General features: G+C 38.2%; 1 protein-coding gene across 3 annotated transcripts in view; it reads right to left on the reverse strand.

The window, feature by feature from the left end:
• SAE2 (SUMO-activating enzyme 2) overlaps positions 1–22,423 on the reverse strand; it is a 151,557-nt gene that overhangs the window by 81,212 nt on the left and 47,922 nt on the right. For all 3 annotated transcript variants that reach the window (XM_089453299.1, XM_089453300.1, XM_089453301.1), the window contains one exon: positions 11,947–12,048. In XM_089453299.1, coding sequence (XP_089309425.1) covers positions 11,947–12,048 — 102 coding nt within the window. The remainder of the gene's footprint in view (positions 1–11,946; positions 12,049–22,423) is intronic.

Below are 22,423 nucleotides of genomic sequence, written 5' to 3' on the forward strand. Positions count from 1 at the left end.
CACCAATTTTGGCACTAAGTCAGCTATCACTAGACTTTATTCATACCCAATGAATATTGCTTCAATGATTTACATAGATTCACATTCCCTGGTTGGCACAGAGATATGCTTATAAAGTCCATAGTTCTTGTTGGTTGGTGCTTACTACACAGTAAGGTACACCCTCTAATGTGTTTTTCCAGTCCATTTTTTATTTTTATTTTTATTTTTTTATTTTTTTATGTTAGCAGAAAAAAGCTGGAAAACATTTGCAGTCTACAGCCAGAAAAGATTTTCTTATATGGCACCATAATGCCCATACTCCTACATTGGTCAACAGTGACCAAAATATAGTAATTTATGTTGAAATGTGTAACTAGGTTCGGTTTTCATAATGACATGTGTAGTTATGATTTTATGTAATTGATGAAAAGAAGAAAAATAAAATTATTATAATGCTTGTCTCATGGGTTTCATGAGAAAGGAATTGTATTTTAGTGATGGCTCCATTGTGAGCCTTTAGGATTTGTCATCTAGTCATAAAAGTCAATTTGAGTCTATGTCATGTATGAAGGACCCTTCTTGGATATGTTACACTTTTGTACGAGTCATTAAATGTATAGAAGGCCCTCCAAGGCCAAGCAAAGTCTCCTCCTCAAGTCGGCTTCAAGAAAAAAATACTAATATCTCTTCAAAGGACATGTCGGCTCATCCTCCTGTCAATTCGGCTAATTAGCATGGGCAACAACTATATATAGGGCAGCACGGCATTATTTCAGGATCAGAATTTGGTGAAGGAAGTCTGAAGTAAATAAGTGTAAAGGTCATCATATAGAAGCCCTATAACCAGCGAGGAGAAGGGAAGGAGCCGCGAGGTCTTTAGCTCTGTTTTTGGAAGGTGAGGAGACGCATTGGATCTTATACTGGATTGCAAGTGGGTCTTCCTCTTGGGGTTTGGTCTCCCTATACAAGATCCAAGCCCTCGAGAGGGTCTTAATGGCACTTGTAGGGTGAGCATCAAGAGCCATGGGCCTCCACTATAGCAGAGATCAAATAGCCACACCATGGGATCCTTCAGCACCACCTATTTCTTGCTCGTGTCCCAGTTATTCGATGATGATGATGCACTTGGACCACATTGCCCAACCGGCTACATACTTGCACCACACACTTGGAAGTTGATCCAGGGCCCAAATGGAGTTTTGTTTCACCTAGGGAGACAAGGGAGGGCTTGAATCATCGTTCCAACCCTTACAAATGGAGCACAGGGTTGCTTGATTCAGTTGGAGACCCATGAGGACATTCTTTGTGCCCCCACAGCCACTTGGGAGCACCACAAGTCATTTGCTTGGAGATTAAGGGGCCACCCCCTTCATCATTGTTATTGGAGCCCTCCTATTCATTATGGCACATGAGGGACTTCATTTGGCCTCCAACGGCCCTACTAGCTACTATTCTATCATTTTGGCCCTCTTGAGAGGCTAATTATTCATATTTTGGAGCTATTTGGTGGGCTTGTCACCAAAGTAATGTTATTTTGCACATTATTTTATTTTAGGGGCCTTATTAGGCTAAATTAGGCCATTTGAATTCCTAAAAGGCTCATATAAATATAAGAGAGCCTCATTGTATCTCTCATCATCACTTGGATTTGTATCTCTCTTGAGAAAAGAACTCGGACCTGCTATTGATGGACGAATTGGAGTTTTATTGATGCATTTTGATGTTTGGATAATTGTTATCTTATCTTGGAGCTTCATGTTTGCAAATGTGATGGATGGATATACTCTTTTTGTCATGTAAGTGTTTTTTCATGCAAAATTTCCTTATGATTTATCTCCAATGTGTGGAACGTTATATCATTATTTACTTGTGCCCTAAAACTTACTGCGAAATTGTGAAACACATTGAATTTTGATTCACTGCATATGTTACTCATCTTGGCTATAAGAGCAAATGTTCCTAGGGTTAGGTAGTGTACCTTTGACCTTGAAACTCCATCAAATTCTGCAAATCAAAGTATAAACTCCTTCTTGTGACCTAACTAGGGTTTCTCTAGCCTAGCGAAGTTGCAAAGGGACTCCTTGGTAGAGCGAAAATTCTAAAATCAAATTCACTTTGACTCCAATCACCAAGCACTAATCTCAATACTTGGTGATCACCCTAAAATTTCATTTTCCTCCTTTCCACATTTTTCGCCCAAACCCTAGACGGCCTAGCTAGGGCATCCAACAAATTCCATTGGAGCCATCCTCTTGGTGAGCGAGTTGGTGAGGAACGACACTAAGGTGTCTTCTACCAACCCTCCAAATTTGAGGCCTATCCCACGGTTAGTTTGTGATAGGCATCAAGCACTAGCTCCGAAATTGTTTTGGTCTAGGTCTTCTTTGGTTAGTGGCAAGCTTAAAGGTCTCTTTGTTCAAAAACAGAAAGGAAATCAACTATTCTTGTGACCTTCTCCTATTCTTCTTTAACCTAGGCATTTCTTTAAGGATTTTACTAAACCCTAGGTCAAGTTTGGATCTTCCCAAGGCCCCTTTGTGGTCCCACATCTTGATCATTCTTTATCTCACAAGGCCACTTGAGGAACCTTGTTTCTTAGAGAGTCTTAGGCATAGGATACCCTTCACAAGTGAAAATCCCTATCCCCTAAGTCTTAGCTTCCCTTGAGTCTTTCTTGGAGAGCCTCTTACCTTGCCCTTGAAGCAAGCAAGTTATTATTTGAGCCTCCATCGAATGGGATTTGGAAATCACCTTTTACATAATTATTGACTTATCCCTTCTAGCGATTTCCTTTATACCAAGACTCCTCCCATCAATGAAAATTCGTAAAGAGCAAGGGACATTGACCGAAGTGATAGTGGGTCTTGTCCCATTGTTGCCACTTGGTCTAGTAGTAGTCCCTTCAAAACCCCTCCTAGGACCCCTGCTAGATTCAGCAGTAACAAGCTCTAACATTGATAATATTAGGGTGATTAGGATTCGTAAGGGGACATAATATAGACTCTTTACACCTCTCTCTCAAGCATTAGTTCACTTGGATGTGAACCATTCCGAACTATGGCATAGAAGGTATAGACACCTTCATTATAAGGTTTTTCCACCTCTAAATCAAATAGTCAAAGGCATCCCTGAATTGAAGGAAGATCATGAAGGGACCTGTAAGGGCTATGCTCTAGGCAAGAATGTAAAGAAGTTATTTTCAACAAGTGATACTAAATCTAAGAAATTTTTGGATCTCATACACTCTAATGTGTGTGGTCCAATGGCAATGAAGTCTCTTGGTGGGCATCAATATTATGTGACTTTCATTGATGATTTCTTAAGGAAGACTTGGTTATACCTTCTCAAGAACAAAGATGAGGTATTCAAGAAGTTACAAGAATTCAAGAATGAAGTGGAGAATCTGACTGAAAGAAAGATCAAGATCTTGAGCTATGGTAATGGTGGAGAATATACCTCCAAAGAACTGATAACACTTTGCAAGGAAGCAAGGATTAAGAGGGACCTCATTGTTCCATGTAATCCTGAATAGAATGGTGTGGTCGAAAGGAAGAATAGAACAAGTGAAGAATGTGTAAGGGTTGTGCTACATGATCAAGATCTCCCTCAATTCCTATGGGGAGAAGAATGTGTGCCATTTGTTTACTTACAAAACCGAAGTCCTCACAAGATTCTTCACAACATGACTTTGGAAGAAGCTTTTACAAGAAAGAAGTCGAATGTGGATCATCTTTGAATATTTGGGTGTCCTACTTATATACATATACGAAAGGACAAAAGGAAGAAGTAGGATCCTACTAGTATGAAAGGCATCTTTATTAGGTATAGTGCTTCATCAAAAGCTTACAGAATCTATATAAAGGAGGATCGTTGGATCGAGGTAAGCAGGGGTGTCATCTTTGATGAAAGTATAGCTTCCAAGAAATCTAAGCATGTTCCAATCGATTCTGATGAAGAAGAGATACCTATCTTTGATGATACCTCGAGGAACAATGATGATCAAGATCCGACTCAAGAAGATGTTGAAGGTCCTAGTGAGCCTATGCAACAAGTGATTGTTCCTGAAAATCGAAAGAGGCTCACTTGGTTGAGAACTACTCAACAAGAAACAAAAGGATATAGAGAAAAGGGAACCTTTAGAAAGAGTAAAAAGTTGAAAAAGGTATTTTGGATATGCAGCATATATGACGAAGCTCATTGAAGTTGAACCTCTCTCCCATGAAGATACAGCTAAACATCAAGAGTGGAGGGATGCAATGCAGGAAGAATACCAGAAAATTATGAAGAATGATGTCTGGGAAATCGTTCCTAGGCCAAGTGACAAATCTATAGTCCCTTCAAAAGGGATATATAAGATAAAACATGTCGCGGATGGGAGCATTGATAAGTACAAAGCAAGGTTTGCAGCAAGAGGCTTCTCACAAAAAGAAGGTATCGATTACGAAGAAACCTTTATTCGTACAGCTAGATATAAAACAATTAGATCGCTTGTTTCTTTGGCTACCACTATGGGATGGAACATCCATCAAATGGATGTTAAGACAGTTTTTCTAAATGGGACTATTCGTGACGAGGTTTACATTGAGCAGCCTCAAGGATTTGAAATAAATCAAAGGGAAACTCATGTCTACAGACTAAAGAAAGCTCTATATGGCTTAAAGCAAGCACCTATAGCTCGATATGCAAGAATGGATGCATACCTACTGAGACTTGGTTTTAAGAAGAGTTCTACAGATCCTAACCTATATATCAAGGTGGTCCAGGTGAACCAGTTATCAAACTCTTGTATGTGGATGATCTACTTGTTACAGGTGTAGAGCATCGAATTAAGGAATGCAAGAAGCAGTTAGTAGCCAAGTTTGATATGAAGGATCTTGGGATTATGCACTATTATTTGCGACTAAAGTTTGGTAGAATCCAGGTGAGATATATCTTGGTCCAGGGAAATATGTGATCAAGAATCTTCAGAAATTTGGCATGATGGATAGCAAGCCTATGATGACTCCTATGATTACCAATCTAAAGTTGAGGAGTTTAGATTCTAGTACGGTGGATCCTAATTGCTACAATCAATTGATTGGGTCCTTGATGTACTTGGTAAACACTAGACCGGACATTTGTTTTGCAGTAAATGTCCTCAGTGAGTTTCAAATGGAGCCAAAACATGATCATTGGATTGTAGCCAAGCACATTCTAAGATATTTGCATGGAACTATACATCATTGCCTTCGTTATAATGGTAATGAGATTCAACTCATGGGATACATAGATTCTGATTGGGGTGGCAGTGAGACAGATGGAAGAAGAACAACAGGTGGATGCTTTAGCCTAGGATCTTCCATGGTCTCATGGATGAGCAGAAAGCAGGATACAGTTGCTTTGAGTAGTGTTGAAGTTGAATATCTTGCTACAAGCAAGGTCTATTGGGAAGCAATTTTGGCTCAAGAAGTTACTAGCAGATTTATTTGAAAGACCGCTTAGCCCTACACGCATACATTGTGATAATTAAAGTTACATAAGATTGACAGAAGACCCAGTGTTTCATGCTAGGACGAAGCATATAAATAATAAGTACCACTACATCAGAAGCTTGGTACGAGATGGGGTCATAGAGCTGCACTATCTACCTACAGATGAACAAGTAGCAAATATTTTGACTAAAGCGTTACCAAACAAGAAGCTTGAGTACTTGAGAGGTAAGCTTGGTTTGGTAGACATCTCTTCCCTAATTGAGAGGGAGTGATGTTGGATAGTTCTTGTCTTTATGGGTCATGCACTAGACCAGGACTAACAGCCATAAGTCTTAGTAAAGGCCATAAAGAAAAAATGGAGTCTGGAGGATTGGATAAGCATCTGAGATTGGAACTTCTTATGGATTGTAGAATCCAAGAAAAGAAGTTGGAGACCGATACTCTTTGAGGATGAGGTAGGGCATCCAAGATAAGAGTAGTTGAAGAGGGCAGGGATTCTTTGGGGATTCAGGATTGGGAATCCAAGATAAGAATAGTCCTAAAAGGACATACTCGGTGAACATCCAGATGGGGTATGTGCCTTAGAGGTAGTGTGCTAGCTCACGTAAAGCCTCCCAGCATGATGTCTAGTTAAGGCCTTTAATGACAATGTTGGTTATTGATATAGATGCTTGACAAAGATGGCTTATCAATCTGACTCTTCTTATGAGAATGCTTCAAGGATGAGATTCCTTGTACTTCATGATGGGATTATGAATACCTCCCTAGTTAAGAGGGAGTGTTGGAAATTGTAACTAGGTTCAGTCTTCATAATGACCTATGTATAATCATGACATTGTATATTTTGTATAAAGAAAGAAAAAGAAGAAAAGAAAATTTTATTTTATGTAAAGCATGGGTTTCATGCTCAAGTTTAGGTCAAAAGCATGTTCTTTATACTTATTGATCTTTCTAGGTCTTTCTAGGATAAAGAAGAAATTATGTCATGTTATAGTCCCATTTGGACTCATTGTAACAAAGAAAAATATTTATTTTGTCAAGAAAAAGCCATGTATTCCTCCAAGACCAAGTTGGCCCCGGTCAAAGACAAGTCAGCCTAAAGGGAGGGCTATTCGACCCCTCAAGAAAGCTATAAATACAAGGACCTTGACTTAATTTGTCTCACTCACTCATCACAAGTTTGATCTACAATAGCAAAGGAAAAAAAGAGTTGGAAGGATGAAGGAAGGAAGAAGAAAGCGAAATTTCTTGGGATAATCTCTCTCTCTCTCTGTCCAGACGTTCGAAGTTAGGTATTATGTATAGCTGCAGTTGCAGGAGGCCAAAACTGTAGGGCCGAAATTCTAAGGAGCAGTTGCAGGGCCGAAATTCTAGAGCGAAGTTGCAGAAGGTCGAAGTTTTGAAGCTGCCTTGGAGAGATCTTGTTGGGGGGTTGACTTGGTGCTTGGGAGGATTTTGGGCTTTGGTCTTTGGGTCTTGGAAGTCTCATTGTAAGAAGATTCTATAAGAAGAGAAGCATTATTTTTGGGTTTTCCCCTTGGAGGGGTTTTGCCCTGGCTTGGAGCCTATATCTTGTGTACTTTATTTTGTTATGGTCTTCATTGTTTTGGTAATTGCTTGATGAACAAAGAATAATAAGTACCAAAAGGCCAACTAACATCACAAGTAATTATCAAGAAGGAAAATCAACAATAATCTGCAAAACCCTTGATTTTCCAACAATTTGGTGGTCAAATAGGTGGAAGTTTTCCATCCTCCAGTGATCCAGCTAGCAACATTCATTTTTCTTTATTTGGTCATCAGGGGAGTACTGTTTTAACTTTTCCTCTCTTTCAAGATATCAACTAGGTCGATCCCCTTTTAGAACCTTTCGAATCCTATGCAGGAGAATTTTCACTAATATCATATGTCAACTAGGGGCAAGCCCTCCCAACTCTTTGGGAATCCCATGAGTGGAGATTTTCTTTATTTAGGTCAAGATTATTGAAGCTTTAATATGAACCTTAGCTTTTCTACAAACAATCCTAGCAACATGGTGCCAATGAAAACCCACGCTTTTCTTTTCGAGGTTCTAGCCCACCTTCTTTTTTTGGAGGGGATGGGGGGAGTGTTACTCACTCTAGGAGTTGGAATTGGAACTGTATGTCCAACCCTCAACTTCCATTTCTGGCAACTCTTAATTTGCCAAATCTTTCCAAGTTAGCAAATGATCTAGTTCAATATAAACCAAACTGGACCCCAATCCCCACCAAACTTTTGTCAAACATTTCTAGGTATGAAGGGAAGTCTAGCGAGGACCTTATTCAACATATCACAACTTTCCACCTCTGGTGTTCTTCGAACTCCTTGATTTATGATTCCATCAGGTTGAGGCTTTTTCGGGGCACCCTTACTCGGGTCAAAACAAAGTGGTATATTGAGCTAAGAGGAGGCTCATTCACAATTTTTAATGATCTAGTGACCGTCTTCCTAAATCATTTCTAGTTGTTTGTTCGTTATGATACTAGGACTAAAATTTCAGCAAATTTTAAGCAAGACAATGCTACCCATATCTCTGACCACATCCAAGAATGGCAAAGAAAAAAGTAGATGATAAAGGCGAAAATTCCCGATGAATTTCTTTTGCAATGGTTCATGGAGTCTCTCTTGCCATATATATTGAAGGATGTGTCTCTTTTGGGTGTCTACACCAAAGAGCAAGCCATATTTAGGTCTCAATTAGAAGTCCTATATGAAATCCTTCCTAATGCACCGCGATGGAACATCAATTGGACAAAACTGAAACATGGACCACACACCAATGGCATCATAGGTTTTATTGATTTCACTATCGCAAGTTTGATTGTTAATCAACTACAACAAATGTCTTTGAATCAACCTACCTTCGATGAAACTCAAATAGCGACTACTAAACCCGCGCACCCCCCCCCAAACAACGCAAACTTTTGTAGTAAATTTTGTTCAATCTTTTAATACCAAAGGAAATTAACAATCCGACAAAAAGAAAAAAGAAAAAAGAAAGTGGGGGAAGGATAAGATTGACAAGGCTAGTACTAATGCAAACAATGGTAGAAAGGACCAAAAAAATATCAAGTTTCCATGAAAGCTTAGCAAGGAAAACCACGTGACACATCTTTGCCCCATGATACAAGGTGCACAACACTTATTGGCATAGCAAGCCTCTTCGAGTCAACAAGCCATGCTCAATAATCATTTTCCCCAAGGGAAGCAATTAGTTGTTGGTGCTACCAATAACCCTGACCCTTGGCAAGGGGGCAACCAGGGTGGGGGGACATTCAAGCGAACATCTACATGTTCAATACCCTGAGGTGGATCTCTCAACCCAAGCTCATAATTAAGAGATCCTTGAGTCTTCAAAGGGCACATATGTGAACTCACATTTCATTTTTTAAAGAGTTCATCTAAGGGAAGATGTCTATTTAAGGGAAAGGGAATAATAACTTTAGGCCAAAACCTGCATCTTATAATGAGTATGGCAGAAGAAGTTATAACAATAGGGGAATGTTGGAAAGGACATACGATCCCTTGGAGGAAAGTCCCCTAATTGAGTGTTGTCTGTCAAGGAGACAATCGATGCACATTAGGGATATTCTTCCATTTCGCCCTCACTTCACACGGAGATCAAGATGCTAAACATCTTGCCCTCTAACAATCCTCCGCGTGCATACCATCATGCCAATGCATGTGTGCAAACCTGAGCCTACATGGGACAGGAAGTTACTCCGCAACATAGATCTGGAGCTAAGTAACATGATATGTCCTCCCCCCCTCGTGTAACGTATTTCACGTGTCGGACACGACATGTGGGTGACATGTGTCCGACACAAGTTTGACTAGTATTGAACACAAGCTCTACTAGTGTCCCGAAATTTAGAAACGTAAAACATCTTAAAATCAATTTATTGCCTCATTCTCACGCAATTCAGTCAAAGGTTTGGAGCTCTCAAATGTTTTGGAATGCAGCGAAAGGTTTTTAAGCAATGTTAAAAAGGATTCCAAGTGTTGGGAAGTGGATTTGTTCGGGCCCTACTAATGATATGCAATTAATTCATCCTTTTACTTAAATTTTTGACATCGCCATTAATTGACTTGGGATGTTTGAGAGTGGTTTCAACCTCATCAAATTTCATATGGAGAGTAGGATTTCAGATCCCACTCAAAATCTAACAAACTTAACAATTTTCAGGATTTCAAGATTGGGAGGATTGCAATGTTTCCATTGGAGTTTGTCATGTATGAGGGTATGGAACTAGCATTTAATCAGGAGGACCAAGCCCTCTATGTACCTCGATGTTGGTGGCATTGATTGTTGAATTCCTCTGTCATGAACCTACTAAAAATGTACCATAACTCAAACAAATTTGCAATTTAACATGTTAAGCTTTTTCTATTCTATTTTAATGCTTAAAGGATGATATTGATGATGAGGATCCCAATATAGGCAATGAATTTGTTGATATGTAGTACTAGTTATTTGTTGTAGCATGAGTTTTCTTGGACTCTACAAGCAATTTAGGGCCTCTTTGAAGAAGTATTTTTGGTTCAAAGATGATTGCATTCAATGCTTTTTGGTTATATGCATTAGTTGTCTAATTGAATTTATATCATCATGTAAATGTTTTCTATGTTTCATATTTTATGTGTAATTCACTAATTTGTTATATTTTTTAATATATAATATATAATGTGTCCTTCATGTCATGTTCCAAGGGGTAGCCATGTCACGTGTCGGATACTCGTATTTTTATGTCATGTTTCTGCTGCTATATAGTCTGTTTCTCTGCTGGCGACAGCTATTCCGTTGGTAATCCTTTGTCACCAATGTGTGGATAGGGCGTGTCTTTCCAGGAGATGTTTATGTGGAGTCCGTTATCCACCATGGTCACCCTTCTGTCTTTGCCCCTCTCAAGTTTGCACTTCTCCGGTTTGTCCTCATGCCTTGTAGTGATCTGGAACAGAAGCTGGTAAATCCGTGGCAGGCAGGCCACCACTCATGCCCAGAAAGGAGCAGAAGCATCAACTGCAACTTTTTAGGGTCAGACTCCTTAGGCAATCTGGGATGAAATCAAATCTGCGAAAGAAGAAGCGAGAATGGAGGGTTTATTCAACTTTACTCTGGATGCGGATATAGATGAAGCAGTAGCCATGGATTCCAGATATGGGGAATACCATGACTAAAACCACCAAATATTATCAAACTGTGGATTTGCATTGGCAAATTAAGACTCTTATAGGCAGAGTGCTATTGGAGGGAAGTGAGGCTTATCAGGAAATCCTACTTCAACTGCATAAGATGTAGCTACAACTCAAAGCAGTGGACAGAAAGGTTTCAGCTATGGCCCAAAGAAACTCAGCCATGGAGTCCCCAGAGCCTGGGCAGTCAACTAGAGGTCCTGTCAACATTCCCTCAGATTGATCCCTAGCATGTATTACTTTTTCCCTTCATGTTTTATCATCTTAGGAGATGCAGCTCTGCTGTTACAACTAGGTTTAGTTTCCTTTCTATGCATAGCCTTAAGCACAGGTTCTGTTTCTTTGTGTATGATTCTTGGATAGACTGTTTCTCTCAGACTACTTGAACAGAAGACTTGCTGTATTGTTGCTGACCTGGTTTCTTTAGTGGCAGACCAGCAGTTAATGAACATTTTATGTGTAGAGGTTTCCAGTTTCCAGCTAGCTTACAAAAAAGGCTGCATTTTATACTGCCATTAGATGCATGTTACTAACTTCCATATCAATACATTGTATCGATGTGTTGTTATGTCTAATATAGCACAGCAATAAATTAGTGGGCAGAAAAGCTATCATTAATGATTTATATAGCTTCATTCATGGGGCAATGAATACTCCTACATTTGCATGGAATTTTAACGCAAGGCCAAAACACTTCACCTCATTCAACTGCAATAAAAATTTAATACACTCAATAATCTCTATTGGATCACAAACAAGATACACCTCGTACAAAAGTTCAAGTGTAAAAGATTTGAACTGCAAAAAATTCAAGTGAAAAAAAATTTGAACAAATAAACATAACAGCCACAAAACTGTAAAGTAGTCGACGTACACAAGACGGATGTACTAATGGCAGAATAAAAGTCAAAGGCTCTATAGACAACTCTTTTCACCAGCCTCTTATCTCCTCTACTGCTTGTCTAATGGAATTGCTTGTAGCAAAACAAAATTAATATTTAAATCCAACACAGTTCAAGGAAAACATTATTAAAATATATAATGAACCCTCACATTCAACAGACAAAATAATTGGATCAACGAAGTCATTGATGGTGTTAAACAAAAATGTTGAATACAAAATCGCAACCTTTATATATTTCTATAAAATGCTGCCCAAGAATGTCTGCAAAGCATGGAAGATCATATTGGAACAATGGAAAAGAAAAACTTGACAATGTTGCAAAATTAAAGAAAAGGTAATGCATATGAGAGGAATTCCCCTAAAACAGATTTCCACCTTTGATGGAGTACTTGTGATTGTACAAACAGGATATGTTTTTGGTGCTGGCTTTGGTTGGCACTCGTAACACTCTGTCTCACCCTTAACATGCACAGTTACCTGCGTGCACAGAATCAGAAAGTAATTGCATTAATAGATTCATTTTATACTATCACCACTGACCTGTACATAGTCATTAATAAAAGACATTCTACAAACTTGAGAAAGAAAGTAGTCAGGGAAATGTACAAACAATTAAAAACCCTTATAGTGAAGAAACTAGATCTGCATAAAACCATGTGCCTTCTCTCATTTTCAACCAAGAAAAAAATCAGACTTTAATACCAATTAGACTGACAATAATAGAAATCATTAATAACATACAAATCCCAGAAAATAATAATGAAGAAAAATGCAAAGCGTTGTGATTTAATACACAGAGATAAGCCAGATATGAGCTAAAATAAGCCAATTATCCAATACTGCCAAGAAGAAAGGATAATATCATAATCCTGAAAGCAATGCGAATATAACAAAGCAACATATGCCTGCAAATTAGAATCTCAAAATGAGATATTGAGATTTATTCATGTCCAATACACCTATTTTGGCAGTCACTCTATGTAGAGCTCCATATATGTTATACAAAAAGCCATATACTATGTTTAAACTTAAAACAGCAGAAGTTAAGGGACAGGGGAGGGCACTTGGGGGCACAAGTTTTGGGGTCTGCCATAGTTGCCATGCTGGCTCAAGATGCTTGAGCTGACAGGTGAGTACATTTTACTGCAAGAAATATTTCATCATAGTGGTTATTTGTTATATAATAGAATGACTCCATCTTCATGTCCTGATTTGAGTTTCATGTTATGCACTATGGCTTATTAATTTGCTTCAATTTTCTCTCATGGTAGAGGTTGTTGAAAAGTGTAGCTAGGCTCGGTCTTCATAATGACATGTAATCATGATTTTATGTAAGAGATGTGATTCTGGGGTCTGCCATAGTTGCCACTTTAAGTTGCCATGCTGGCTCAAGATGCTTGAGCTGACAGGTGAGTACATTTTACTGCAAGAAATATTTCATCAAAGTAGTTATTTGTTATAATAGTATGACTCCATCTCCGTGTCCTGATTTGAGCTTCATGTTATGCACTATGGCTTATTAATTTGCTTCAATTTTGTTTCATGGTAGAGGTTGTTGAAAAGTGTAACTAGGTTCGGTCTTCATAATGACATGTAATTGTGATTTTATGTAAGAGATGTACTACGTTACCGGATCCGGCAGCATAGGTGTAAAGATCTCTGTATCCACGGATCTTATCCGGATCCGGATACGGATACGCAAGAATACGGCCCAAATAGGGTAGGTGGCGAATGTGCGTTTTTTGAAACGGCTCCTCCTCGCCAGAAACGTATTTCTATGAAAAAGCCGGAACCCGCATAACTATTCCCCAAATTCTGTAGCCCGAAAAGTAAAAAATTAAAATGGGTGTATGCGTTGGAGTTTAGGGTTTTCGCTTTTTATGTTAGTTAAAGTTAGGTGGTCCCTATTTGGTCGGCAGTGCACCCAACAGGCGGAACAGAACAGAACAGGGTTTCAGTGTTTGGTTTCAGTGTTTGGCGTTTAGCGTTCAGCGTATTCCTTCCGGGCCCAGCATTTGTCATTTAGCTCTCAGCCTTTCACTTTCAGCGCTTCTTCAGGGCCCAGCGTTTGTCGTTCAGGGCTGTTCAGGTTCAGGTTCAAGTTTCAACGTGTGTGTCAGCTGGACCAATAAACCGCGCAAGGTATTTTAATTTTTTTATGTTACCGCCATTTCAATGTGCTGAAACTACAACCGCGCTATTTATAAACGATAACCACAGCAGCGTTTTATAATTTCTAATGTAGAAACGATAAGTTATAACCAGTTACCACAGCCGCATTTACAATTTATAACCACAGCCGCAAACGATAACCACAGTTGAAAACCTGTTTTGAACTAGTAACCTGTTTTGAAAACCTGTTTGGAAAACCGTTTATTATCAGCGTTTAAACTTTACGGTTTATCAGCGTTTACGGTTTACCCATTCTGTGCCATTAACGGTTTATGATTTTATCAGCGTTTACGGTTCCGGGTTTACCCATTCTGTGCCATTGGCCCATTATGTTTATTCCGCTTTTTTTATGTATTGATAATTTGAAAAATATATATAAATTATATATATATATATATATATATAGACCTTTCAAATGAACATTTAAAAGAAATTCAAATCATATATATTTTAATTTTTGTGTATTGACATTTCAATTTGATATATATATAATATAATATATTATAATAATAATAATATATATATGTAGCTTTTACTTGAATATTAAAATTTCATATATATTTTAGTTTTTATATATATATTTATGTATGTTATTTAATTGAAATTCAAATTTTGTATATATATATATATGTATGTTATTTAATTGAAATTCAAATTGTGTATTGATATTTGATATATATATGTTATTTAATTCAATTATTCAAAAAAAAATTATATATATATGTATGTTATTTAATTGAAATTCAAATTTTGTATATATATATATATATGTATGTTATTTAATTGAAATTCAAATTGTGTATTGATATTTGATATATATATGTTATAATTTATTTAATTCAATTATTCAATTTTATATATATATGTATGTTATTTAATTGAAATTCAAATTGTGTATTGATATATATATGTTATTTAATTCAATTATTCAAATTGTGTATGGATAATTATTAAATTTTAATACGTTATATTTTGAATTTTATATGCAGTAGTGAGTAACGTAATCTATATATCATTATGGAGCCATCACAGCGCGAGTAGAGTGAAGGGGAAATCATCAAGACAGACCCAAAATCTCCTCTATGGCAGTATGTGGAGATTATTGGGAAAAATCCTGGAGGTGGTTCATTTAAGTGGAAGTGCAATGAATGCTAAGATATAAAAAATGGCTCATATACTAGAGTGAAGGCCCATCTCACTGCGCAAACTAACACAGGGATGCAAGTATGCACCGGGCCAAAAGATGCAAATGGCAAACTTGGCAAAGGTTTGAGTCCTGAAAAAATGAAATTCTATGCATCTTTGCAAGACGTTGCTAATAGGAAGCATGCTAAGGGAAAATACCCTGTGCAAAGCTCTACAACTAGGCCTCCATTGCCATCTAGGCCCACTGCCACGACTAATAAAAGGCCCACTCTAGGCCCTCTTGAAGCAGCATTCAATAATCAAGGTAGACAGATAGCTGATGAACATGTAGCTCGTTGCATCTATGCAAATGGGCTAGCATTCAATTTGGTGTGTTCCCCTTATTGGCAACAAATGATTAAAGCAGTTAATGAAGCGCCGAAAGGGTACAAAAGCCCTGGATATGAAAAGGTCCGCACTACTTTGTTGGCATCAGAAAAACAATTTGTGGATAGACAGCTACAGGCAATCCTGGATACATGGGCAGAAACAGGGGTGTCCATCATTTCTGATGGATGGAGAGATCAAAGACACCGTCCATTAATTAATGTTGTTGCAGTATGCCCCAAGGGGCAATGTTTTTGAAGGTTGTTGATTGCAGTGGAATAGAGAAAGATGCATCTTTCATATCCACAATTCTTATTGAGGCAATAGAAAGTGTGGGGCCACATAATGTTGTCCAAGTCATTACGGACAATGCACAGGTTTGTAAAGCTACAGGTTTGATTGTGGAGGGTCAATATAATCACATCTTTTGGACTCCATGTGCAGTACATTCATTGAACCTTATGCTTGCCAAGATTGGTGAGATTGAATGGATTAATGAAATATATGTAGCAGCAAAGGAAATCCAAATGTTCATAACCAATCATTCAATGTCCCAGGCCATTTATAGAGGTTTTGCAAAGTTGGAGCTACTAAAGGTATTTTCTTTTAATCAATCTTATTTGTATTGGAAATTCTTTTAATTGCAAATTTATATATGATTTCTCATTTCAATTTGACTTTTGACTTTTGTACTTTCTGAAACTTGTAGGTTGCTAAAACTCGTTTTGCCTCCCACACTCTTGTCATAAAGAGGCTTGTGGAGGTGAGACAAGCATTACAAGCAATGGTCATTGACCCTCTTTGGGAATCATGGAGGACTTCCACTTCTGATAGAGGGCAAAAAATCAAGTCCATCATTCTTGATGATGCATGGTGGGACAAGGTCCAATACCTTCTACGGTTCACTGAACCAATCTTGACCTTGATCAGGGCATTTGATACAGATACACCTTGCTTGGGGGAAGTTTATGAAAACATTGATAGTATGTTGGAGAGGATAAGGGAAATTATCAGGGCAAGTGAAAATGACCCTTATGAAACATTCTATTATTTAGTGAAGGACATAGTTACAGAAAGGTGGAACAAAATGACCACACCATTACACCTTCTGGCATATGCATTGCACCCTAAATACTATCATTCCAAAGTTTTGTCTTTACCAGGTAAAACAGTGCCAAACAAGGATTCTGAAGTGGTACAAGGATACAAAACAGCTTTGAGAAAAATTTATAGAGATATGGGAGTTGCAATGGAAGTCCGCCAAGAATTTGGAGGGTTTGTACAGTCTACAGGTAGCTTTTCAAATCCAGTAGCTATGGACGATCGAGGACATCTTGATCCTATTACTTGGTGGGGATAGCATTCATCTCTCTACTTTAGCCACCAAGTTATTATCATAGGTTGCTAGTTCCTCATCAGCGGAGAGGAATTGGAGTATATATGGCTTCATCCATTCAGTGAAGCGAAACAGGTTGGGAGCGGGAAAGGCTGAGGATCTTGTTTATGTTCATTCCAACCTCCGTCTTCTATCACATGTTGAACCAGAGTATAAAAAAGGTTCGAGCAGGATGTGGGATGTGGAGCTTGAGATCTCTGACTTGAACCTGACACTAAATGCCATGACTCACCTCAACCTACTTGAGGATATTGTTCCACCACCAGTCCAGCCTACTGATGCAACTTCCTACATTCCAGGACCCCCATCATCTATTCATGATGTAGAGTTGCAATATGCAGAAGATAGAGATCCATTTGAAGATATGTAAATGTATTTACTATTATCATTTATGATATCATGATCCTTTTTGTTACTTTGTATGACAGATGATGCATCCTTTCAGTGTTTCAGTCTTCATATTGATAATATATCTAATGGTTTCGGTTCTAAAAGTGTTTGATGGTTCAATGGAGTATTTGATTTTTGAACTCTAAAGTGTTTTTTAAAATTTTAAAATATTATTATATTTTTTTTTTTGTACGTGACGTATCCTTGCCGTATCCGGATCTTGGATTTTCAAAAAACTAGCGGATCCAGATCCGGATCTATATCCGTATCCGTATCCGTATCCGAATCCTGGTAACTTAGGAGATGTAAAAGAAGAAAAATAAATTGTTGTAATGCTTGCATCATGAGTTTCATGAGCAAGAGATTTATTTTTTTTAGTTAAAACTTAAGACTCCCATTGAGAGCCTTTAGGAATTTTGTCATCTAGTCATAAAGTATAAAGAGTCATTGTCATGCAGACATATTACACATTCTAAAGAGTCACACTTGTCTATGTAAAGTCATCCTCCAAGACCTTGTCACTACCCCTCTTCAAGTCAGCGTACAACGAATGGAGAAACCTAGAAGAGGATGTCGGCACTCCTTCAAGTATTCATGTCGGCCTAAAGGACATAAGGTAACATGTATATATAGCAGTGCTCGGTCTCATTTGGAGGCAGGCAATTCGGTGAAGATAAGCCTACAATCATAAGTGCGAAGAAGAACTAGAAAAGAGAAGTGAAGGACCAAAGAAGGAGAGCAAAGGAAAGGATACTTTTGGGAAGTCTGATTTGGGCTAGTATACTCTCCAAAGTGCGAAGGTAGCAGATCCGAAGGCATAAAGAGAAGGTCGAAGAACTTGTTGTTGCATTCAGGTGATCTTGTTTGGGTAAAGGATCTCACAAGAGGAAGCCGAGTAGAAGTGTTATAGGTCCCTCTCTCTCTTGAAGAGACTAATCAAGGAGCGAAATTGTTCTAGGATTTTTGAAGTAGGGTTGACCTAAGAGACCGAGATTCTCTAGGGAGCCGAAAGTAGCAAGTGTGATAAGAGGAAGAATCCGAGATACTAAAAGGAAGCCGAGAAGCAAAGAGGAAGTGCAGTAAGGAGGCTAGTGACTTGGTCTTGGAAGGACTCTGGTGTCAAAGGTCTTTTGTCATGGTCTTGGTGTTCATCAATTGAAGATCTATAAGAAGAATTTCGTTTGCGTTTTCCTCTCAAAGAGTGAGAAGTTTTGGCCCTGGCTGACAAGCCTACACACTGTGTCTCTTGTCTTTTGTTGTTTAGGATTTGGTAATTGTCTTGATGAAAAGAACACTATAATAACCCTATGAAGAGAAAATCATAATCAAAGAAGTAAAAGTCTATCACAAGCAATTATCAAGAAGAGAAATCTCCTAACTTCTACTGCCCTAGATTTCTCAACAGAGGTCAATATGTCACATGATTTGTTTCCCAAAATTATTTATATATATTATTGTAGTTCTCACAAGTATGTTGAAGAAAAAGAAGATAACTTTGTTTAAAGCATAGAAGAGTTTAGGAATTTTGCAATTTCTGAAAATAAAGCTGCAAATGAATTGCACATCAACTCAAGTGCCACTAGGCACATCTCATAGAGAAAAAATGGTTTTCCACCTTCAATAATAATGACAGTCAAGGAGAAAATTTTCACTTGAATATGACAGAGTATAGATTGTGCAAGGACAAGGTAAAAGGTCCATAAATATCCCAAATGGCACTGTTGAGCAAAAACGAAAAAACAGTTTGACAAGAATAAGCATCTCCAAAAGGATTAGAAGAATCATTGTTAAAATTGGCAACTAGAGCCAAATCCCACTTTGGACACTACCTTTGAGAAAGATAATTGTAGCATTGAATTCCTCTTTTCGAGAGGACCAAAATCAACCTATAGAACGCCAAATTTGGATAAGGGAAAATATTTATTTATTTAAAAGAAATTATACAAGTCATGACTTTATTAAAGCGGGAAAATTGAAGATTTGAAATTCCAATTTGCCTCCAAATGTCAAAGTCGGCTTCACCTTGATATTGACAGATTGTCGTACATAGAGAGGCATCCTCCATCTTCATTTACATCATCAAATGTCTAAAAGCAAGTCTGGCAGCCGAGTTCAGAAGGAGGTCGAAAGAGTTTCTGTTTTGGGCTTTCTTTCTTGTCACTAGGCCGAGATACTCATGAGAGACAGCTGCTGGACTAAAGGGAATATTCTGTGCAAATTGTGTGGGCCTTCTTATCATTGTGGATCAAATGAAAGAGCAGATCATGAGGCTGAATTGTGTAATGATTTCTGGGCCAGTTTTCATCCTAAGGAAAGAATGTCTTTGTAAGACCGCTCTCCTGATATGTTGTCTCAGGCAGGGCAGCAGATACCCGTCCAGAGGGCCGAGAACAGCTTAAAATTGGAAACTAGGGCCAAATCCCACTTTGGACAACACCTTTGAGGAAGATAATTGTGGCATGGAATTCCTCTTTTCGAAAGGACCAAAATCGACCTATAGAACACCAAATTTGGATAAGGGAAAATATTTATTTATTTAAAAGAAATTATACAAGTCATGACTTTATTAAAGCTGGAAAAATGAAAATTTGAAATTCAAATTTGCCCCCAAATGTCAAAGTCGACTTCACCTTCATAAGGACAAATTGTCATATATATAGAGGCATCCTCCATCTTCATTTACATCATCAAATGTCTAAAAGCAAGTCTGAGGCAGCCGAGTTCAGAAGGAGGTCGAAAGAGTTTCTGTTTTGGGCTTTCTTTCTTGTCACAGGGCCGAGATACTCATGAGAGACAGCCGCTGGACTAAAGGGAATATTCTGTACAAATTGGATGGGCCTTCTTATCATTGCGGATCAAATCAAAGAGCAGATCATGAAGCTGAATTGTGTAATGATTTTATGGCCAGTTTTCATCCTAAGAAAGAATGTCTTTGTAAGACCGCTCTCCTGATATGTTGTCTCAGGCAGGGCTGCAGATACCAGTCCAGAGGGCCGAGAACAGCTTATCTTGGATCTAGGTCAGCCCCAAGTGCCAGCGAGAGGAAGTTCCTTATATGCCAAGGTCAAACGCGGTAGAATGGAGGTATGTTGGGTTAATTGGGTGAGATAGCAGCTTACTGTATACAGCCCTCACCAGACCAGTAGCTATCTCCGTTGACACAGTGCTGGAGTTGCAGCCATTGAGCAGTTTTCTTGTCTAAGGTTGGACTTTCAAATTAGCAAGTCAGTTTCACTTTGTTCTATTGTACTCTCTCTCTGCTGAACAATTGATATTAATAATAAGAAGATTTGATCAAGAGCTTTCCCCATCTTAAGAGTTTTCCCGTGGCTTGTGCCATATTATTGTGTCCTCCTGTCTTGGCTTGTCTTCATCATAAGTTCTTTCTTCAGTAACTGCTAATATGGTAATTGAATTAATCAATGGGCTAATATTGAATCCTTAGAAAAGAACGTGTCTTAAATTTAACATGGTATCAGAGCCAGTGAGGACAAGCCCAAGCAGGAGTCTGAACTCTTATCTGAAGGAGATTAGTAAGTTTTTTTAAGGCTGCAGATCTAATTCTTGTCTAAGACATCCGAAGCAATCATCTACCTGAAAAATGGTACATACGAGTTCCTGGAGTTACTATGAGTCATCTTATTATTTGGTGTCTGGAATAATTCTATGTCAGATCCTGCCTATTCTGAAGTGATCTGCAACAAACCGAGGCCACTATGATAATACGGCAAAGGGTTGTAAAAATCCAGTCATTCTGTGCTAAGGTAAACATTCCATAGAAATTCAATATCGAATCTGCTTCCTGTGGTGTTTCAATTATGATCCATATATTCTAAAGAAAGTGAGAATTGATGGTCGGGTTCCGTGGGCTCCGGTGGCCGATCGAGTAATCACTGGGCAAATCTAGGGTTTCCTGGAGGAATTAACATTAACAGGTTTTCCGCAAGGATTATCCAAAACAATATTATATTGAACAGGCTCTTATCTGTCAAATGTGTTTCACTTCTTGGGGCTATGCTGAATTTTTGCAGTGACAGTGAAGCACCACTCAGTGTTTGACTCCTACTGACCATATCTATTGAGTAAAGTTTTTGACAGTTATTATAGCTTTTCTCATGCGTATTTGTGGCTCTTTGCAGTTCAGATCTGTGGTCTGGAGCTTCATAAGGAAGGTTGAAGTGCTGGGCATTTGTGTTTTACAAAACCATTCGGCCTCTATACTCAAAACAATTTGGAGTATCTCTAGTCTGAAGTGATTTCCTTTGTGTTTATTCATTTAGTTAGCAGCCTCTGTTCAAGAACAAGTGAAGCTTTTTTTCGGAGAAACTTGATTAAAGAAATCTTGAGTCATAGAAGGACCTCCTTCATGCACCAAAGTCAAAAGAATAAAACTACATGGTTTTGTAATGCAGTCATAGAAACAAATTACTTGGTCATATATTGATCAAGGGATGAGGTTCTTGGCCCTCTAAACCACTGATTGTGCCATGGTCGAAGCATAAATTATGTTGATAGGAATCTGCCTGTAATCGATCTTTTCAGATTTACGTTGAGTCCAGAAACTTATTGTGAATTACTGAAGATTTATAAAAAGTTGGGATCCTTGTGACAGTGAGCTTCGATTCCGTGCATAGATCATGAAGCTTATTCTCTGTGACCTACGAAATCCAACAGAGACAGCACTAGATCTTTAATCGACATAAAGATATGTCTCAGAGAAAGGATGCATAACTCCAGCATCAGAGATTCTTGAGCTGCTATTAAAAATCTCATTATGAATTAGTAATGGGACTGTAAAGTATTATTGAAGAACGGACATCTATGAATCCTGAAGATGTGTCCTTTACTCATCAACTTCGAAGTATGCATCTTAGATTAAGATTCACTTATTGTCTCTAACGCTATGACTGGGTAAGAACTTCTAGTATTGAAATATAAGATTTTTGGTGCCATTACTGGTATGGAAGAATGTTAGAAAGCTGGTTATCTTTGAGAAAGATCACCTTTAAGCCAGAGAGGCTTAATAGGAGGCATTGGAATATTCATGCACAAGCAGTATTGGAAGGCTGCTTGAGCCTAGAAGCCAAATCATTGCCATGATAATTCTTATTCAACTTTGAGAAGTTTGGTCATAACCAAGAAAATTTCTTGCTGAGACAACATGAACATTGAATGAAAGGAGTTGAAGCAAAAAGCCTTTAAAGGCCGAAGCTCTCTTGATAAGGTCAAGTCATGTGCAGATCTAGTACTACACTTTCACCATTATAGCTAGCTAAGGACATAAAGCAAAACAACGGTACTCTACAGACCTGAGGCAAAAGAGCTATGTATGATAAAAGTTGAAACCTTGTAGCAACTATATCGACAGGGGCAGATTGAAGA

Source organism: Pinus tabuliformis, chromosome X, assembly GCF_031772625.1.
Source record: "Pinus tabuliformis cultivar Carrire ecotype Pingquan chromosome X, CPIR1, whole genome shotgun sequence".
Classification (NCBI taxonomy): Eukaryota; Viridiplantae; Streptophyta; class Pinopsida; order Pinales; family Pinaceae; genus Pinus; species Pinus tabuliformis.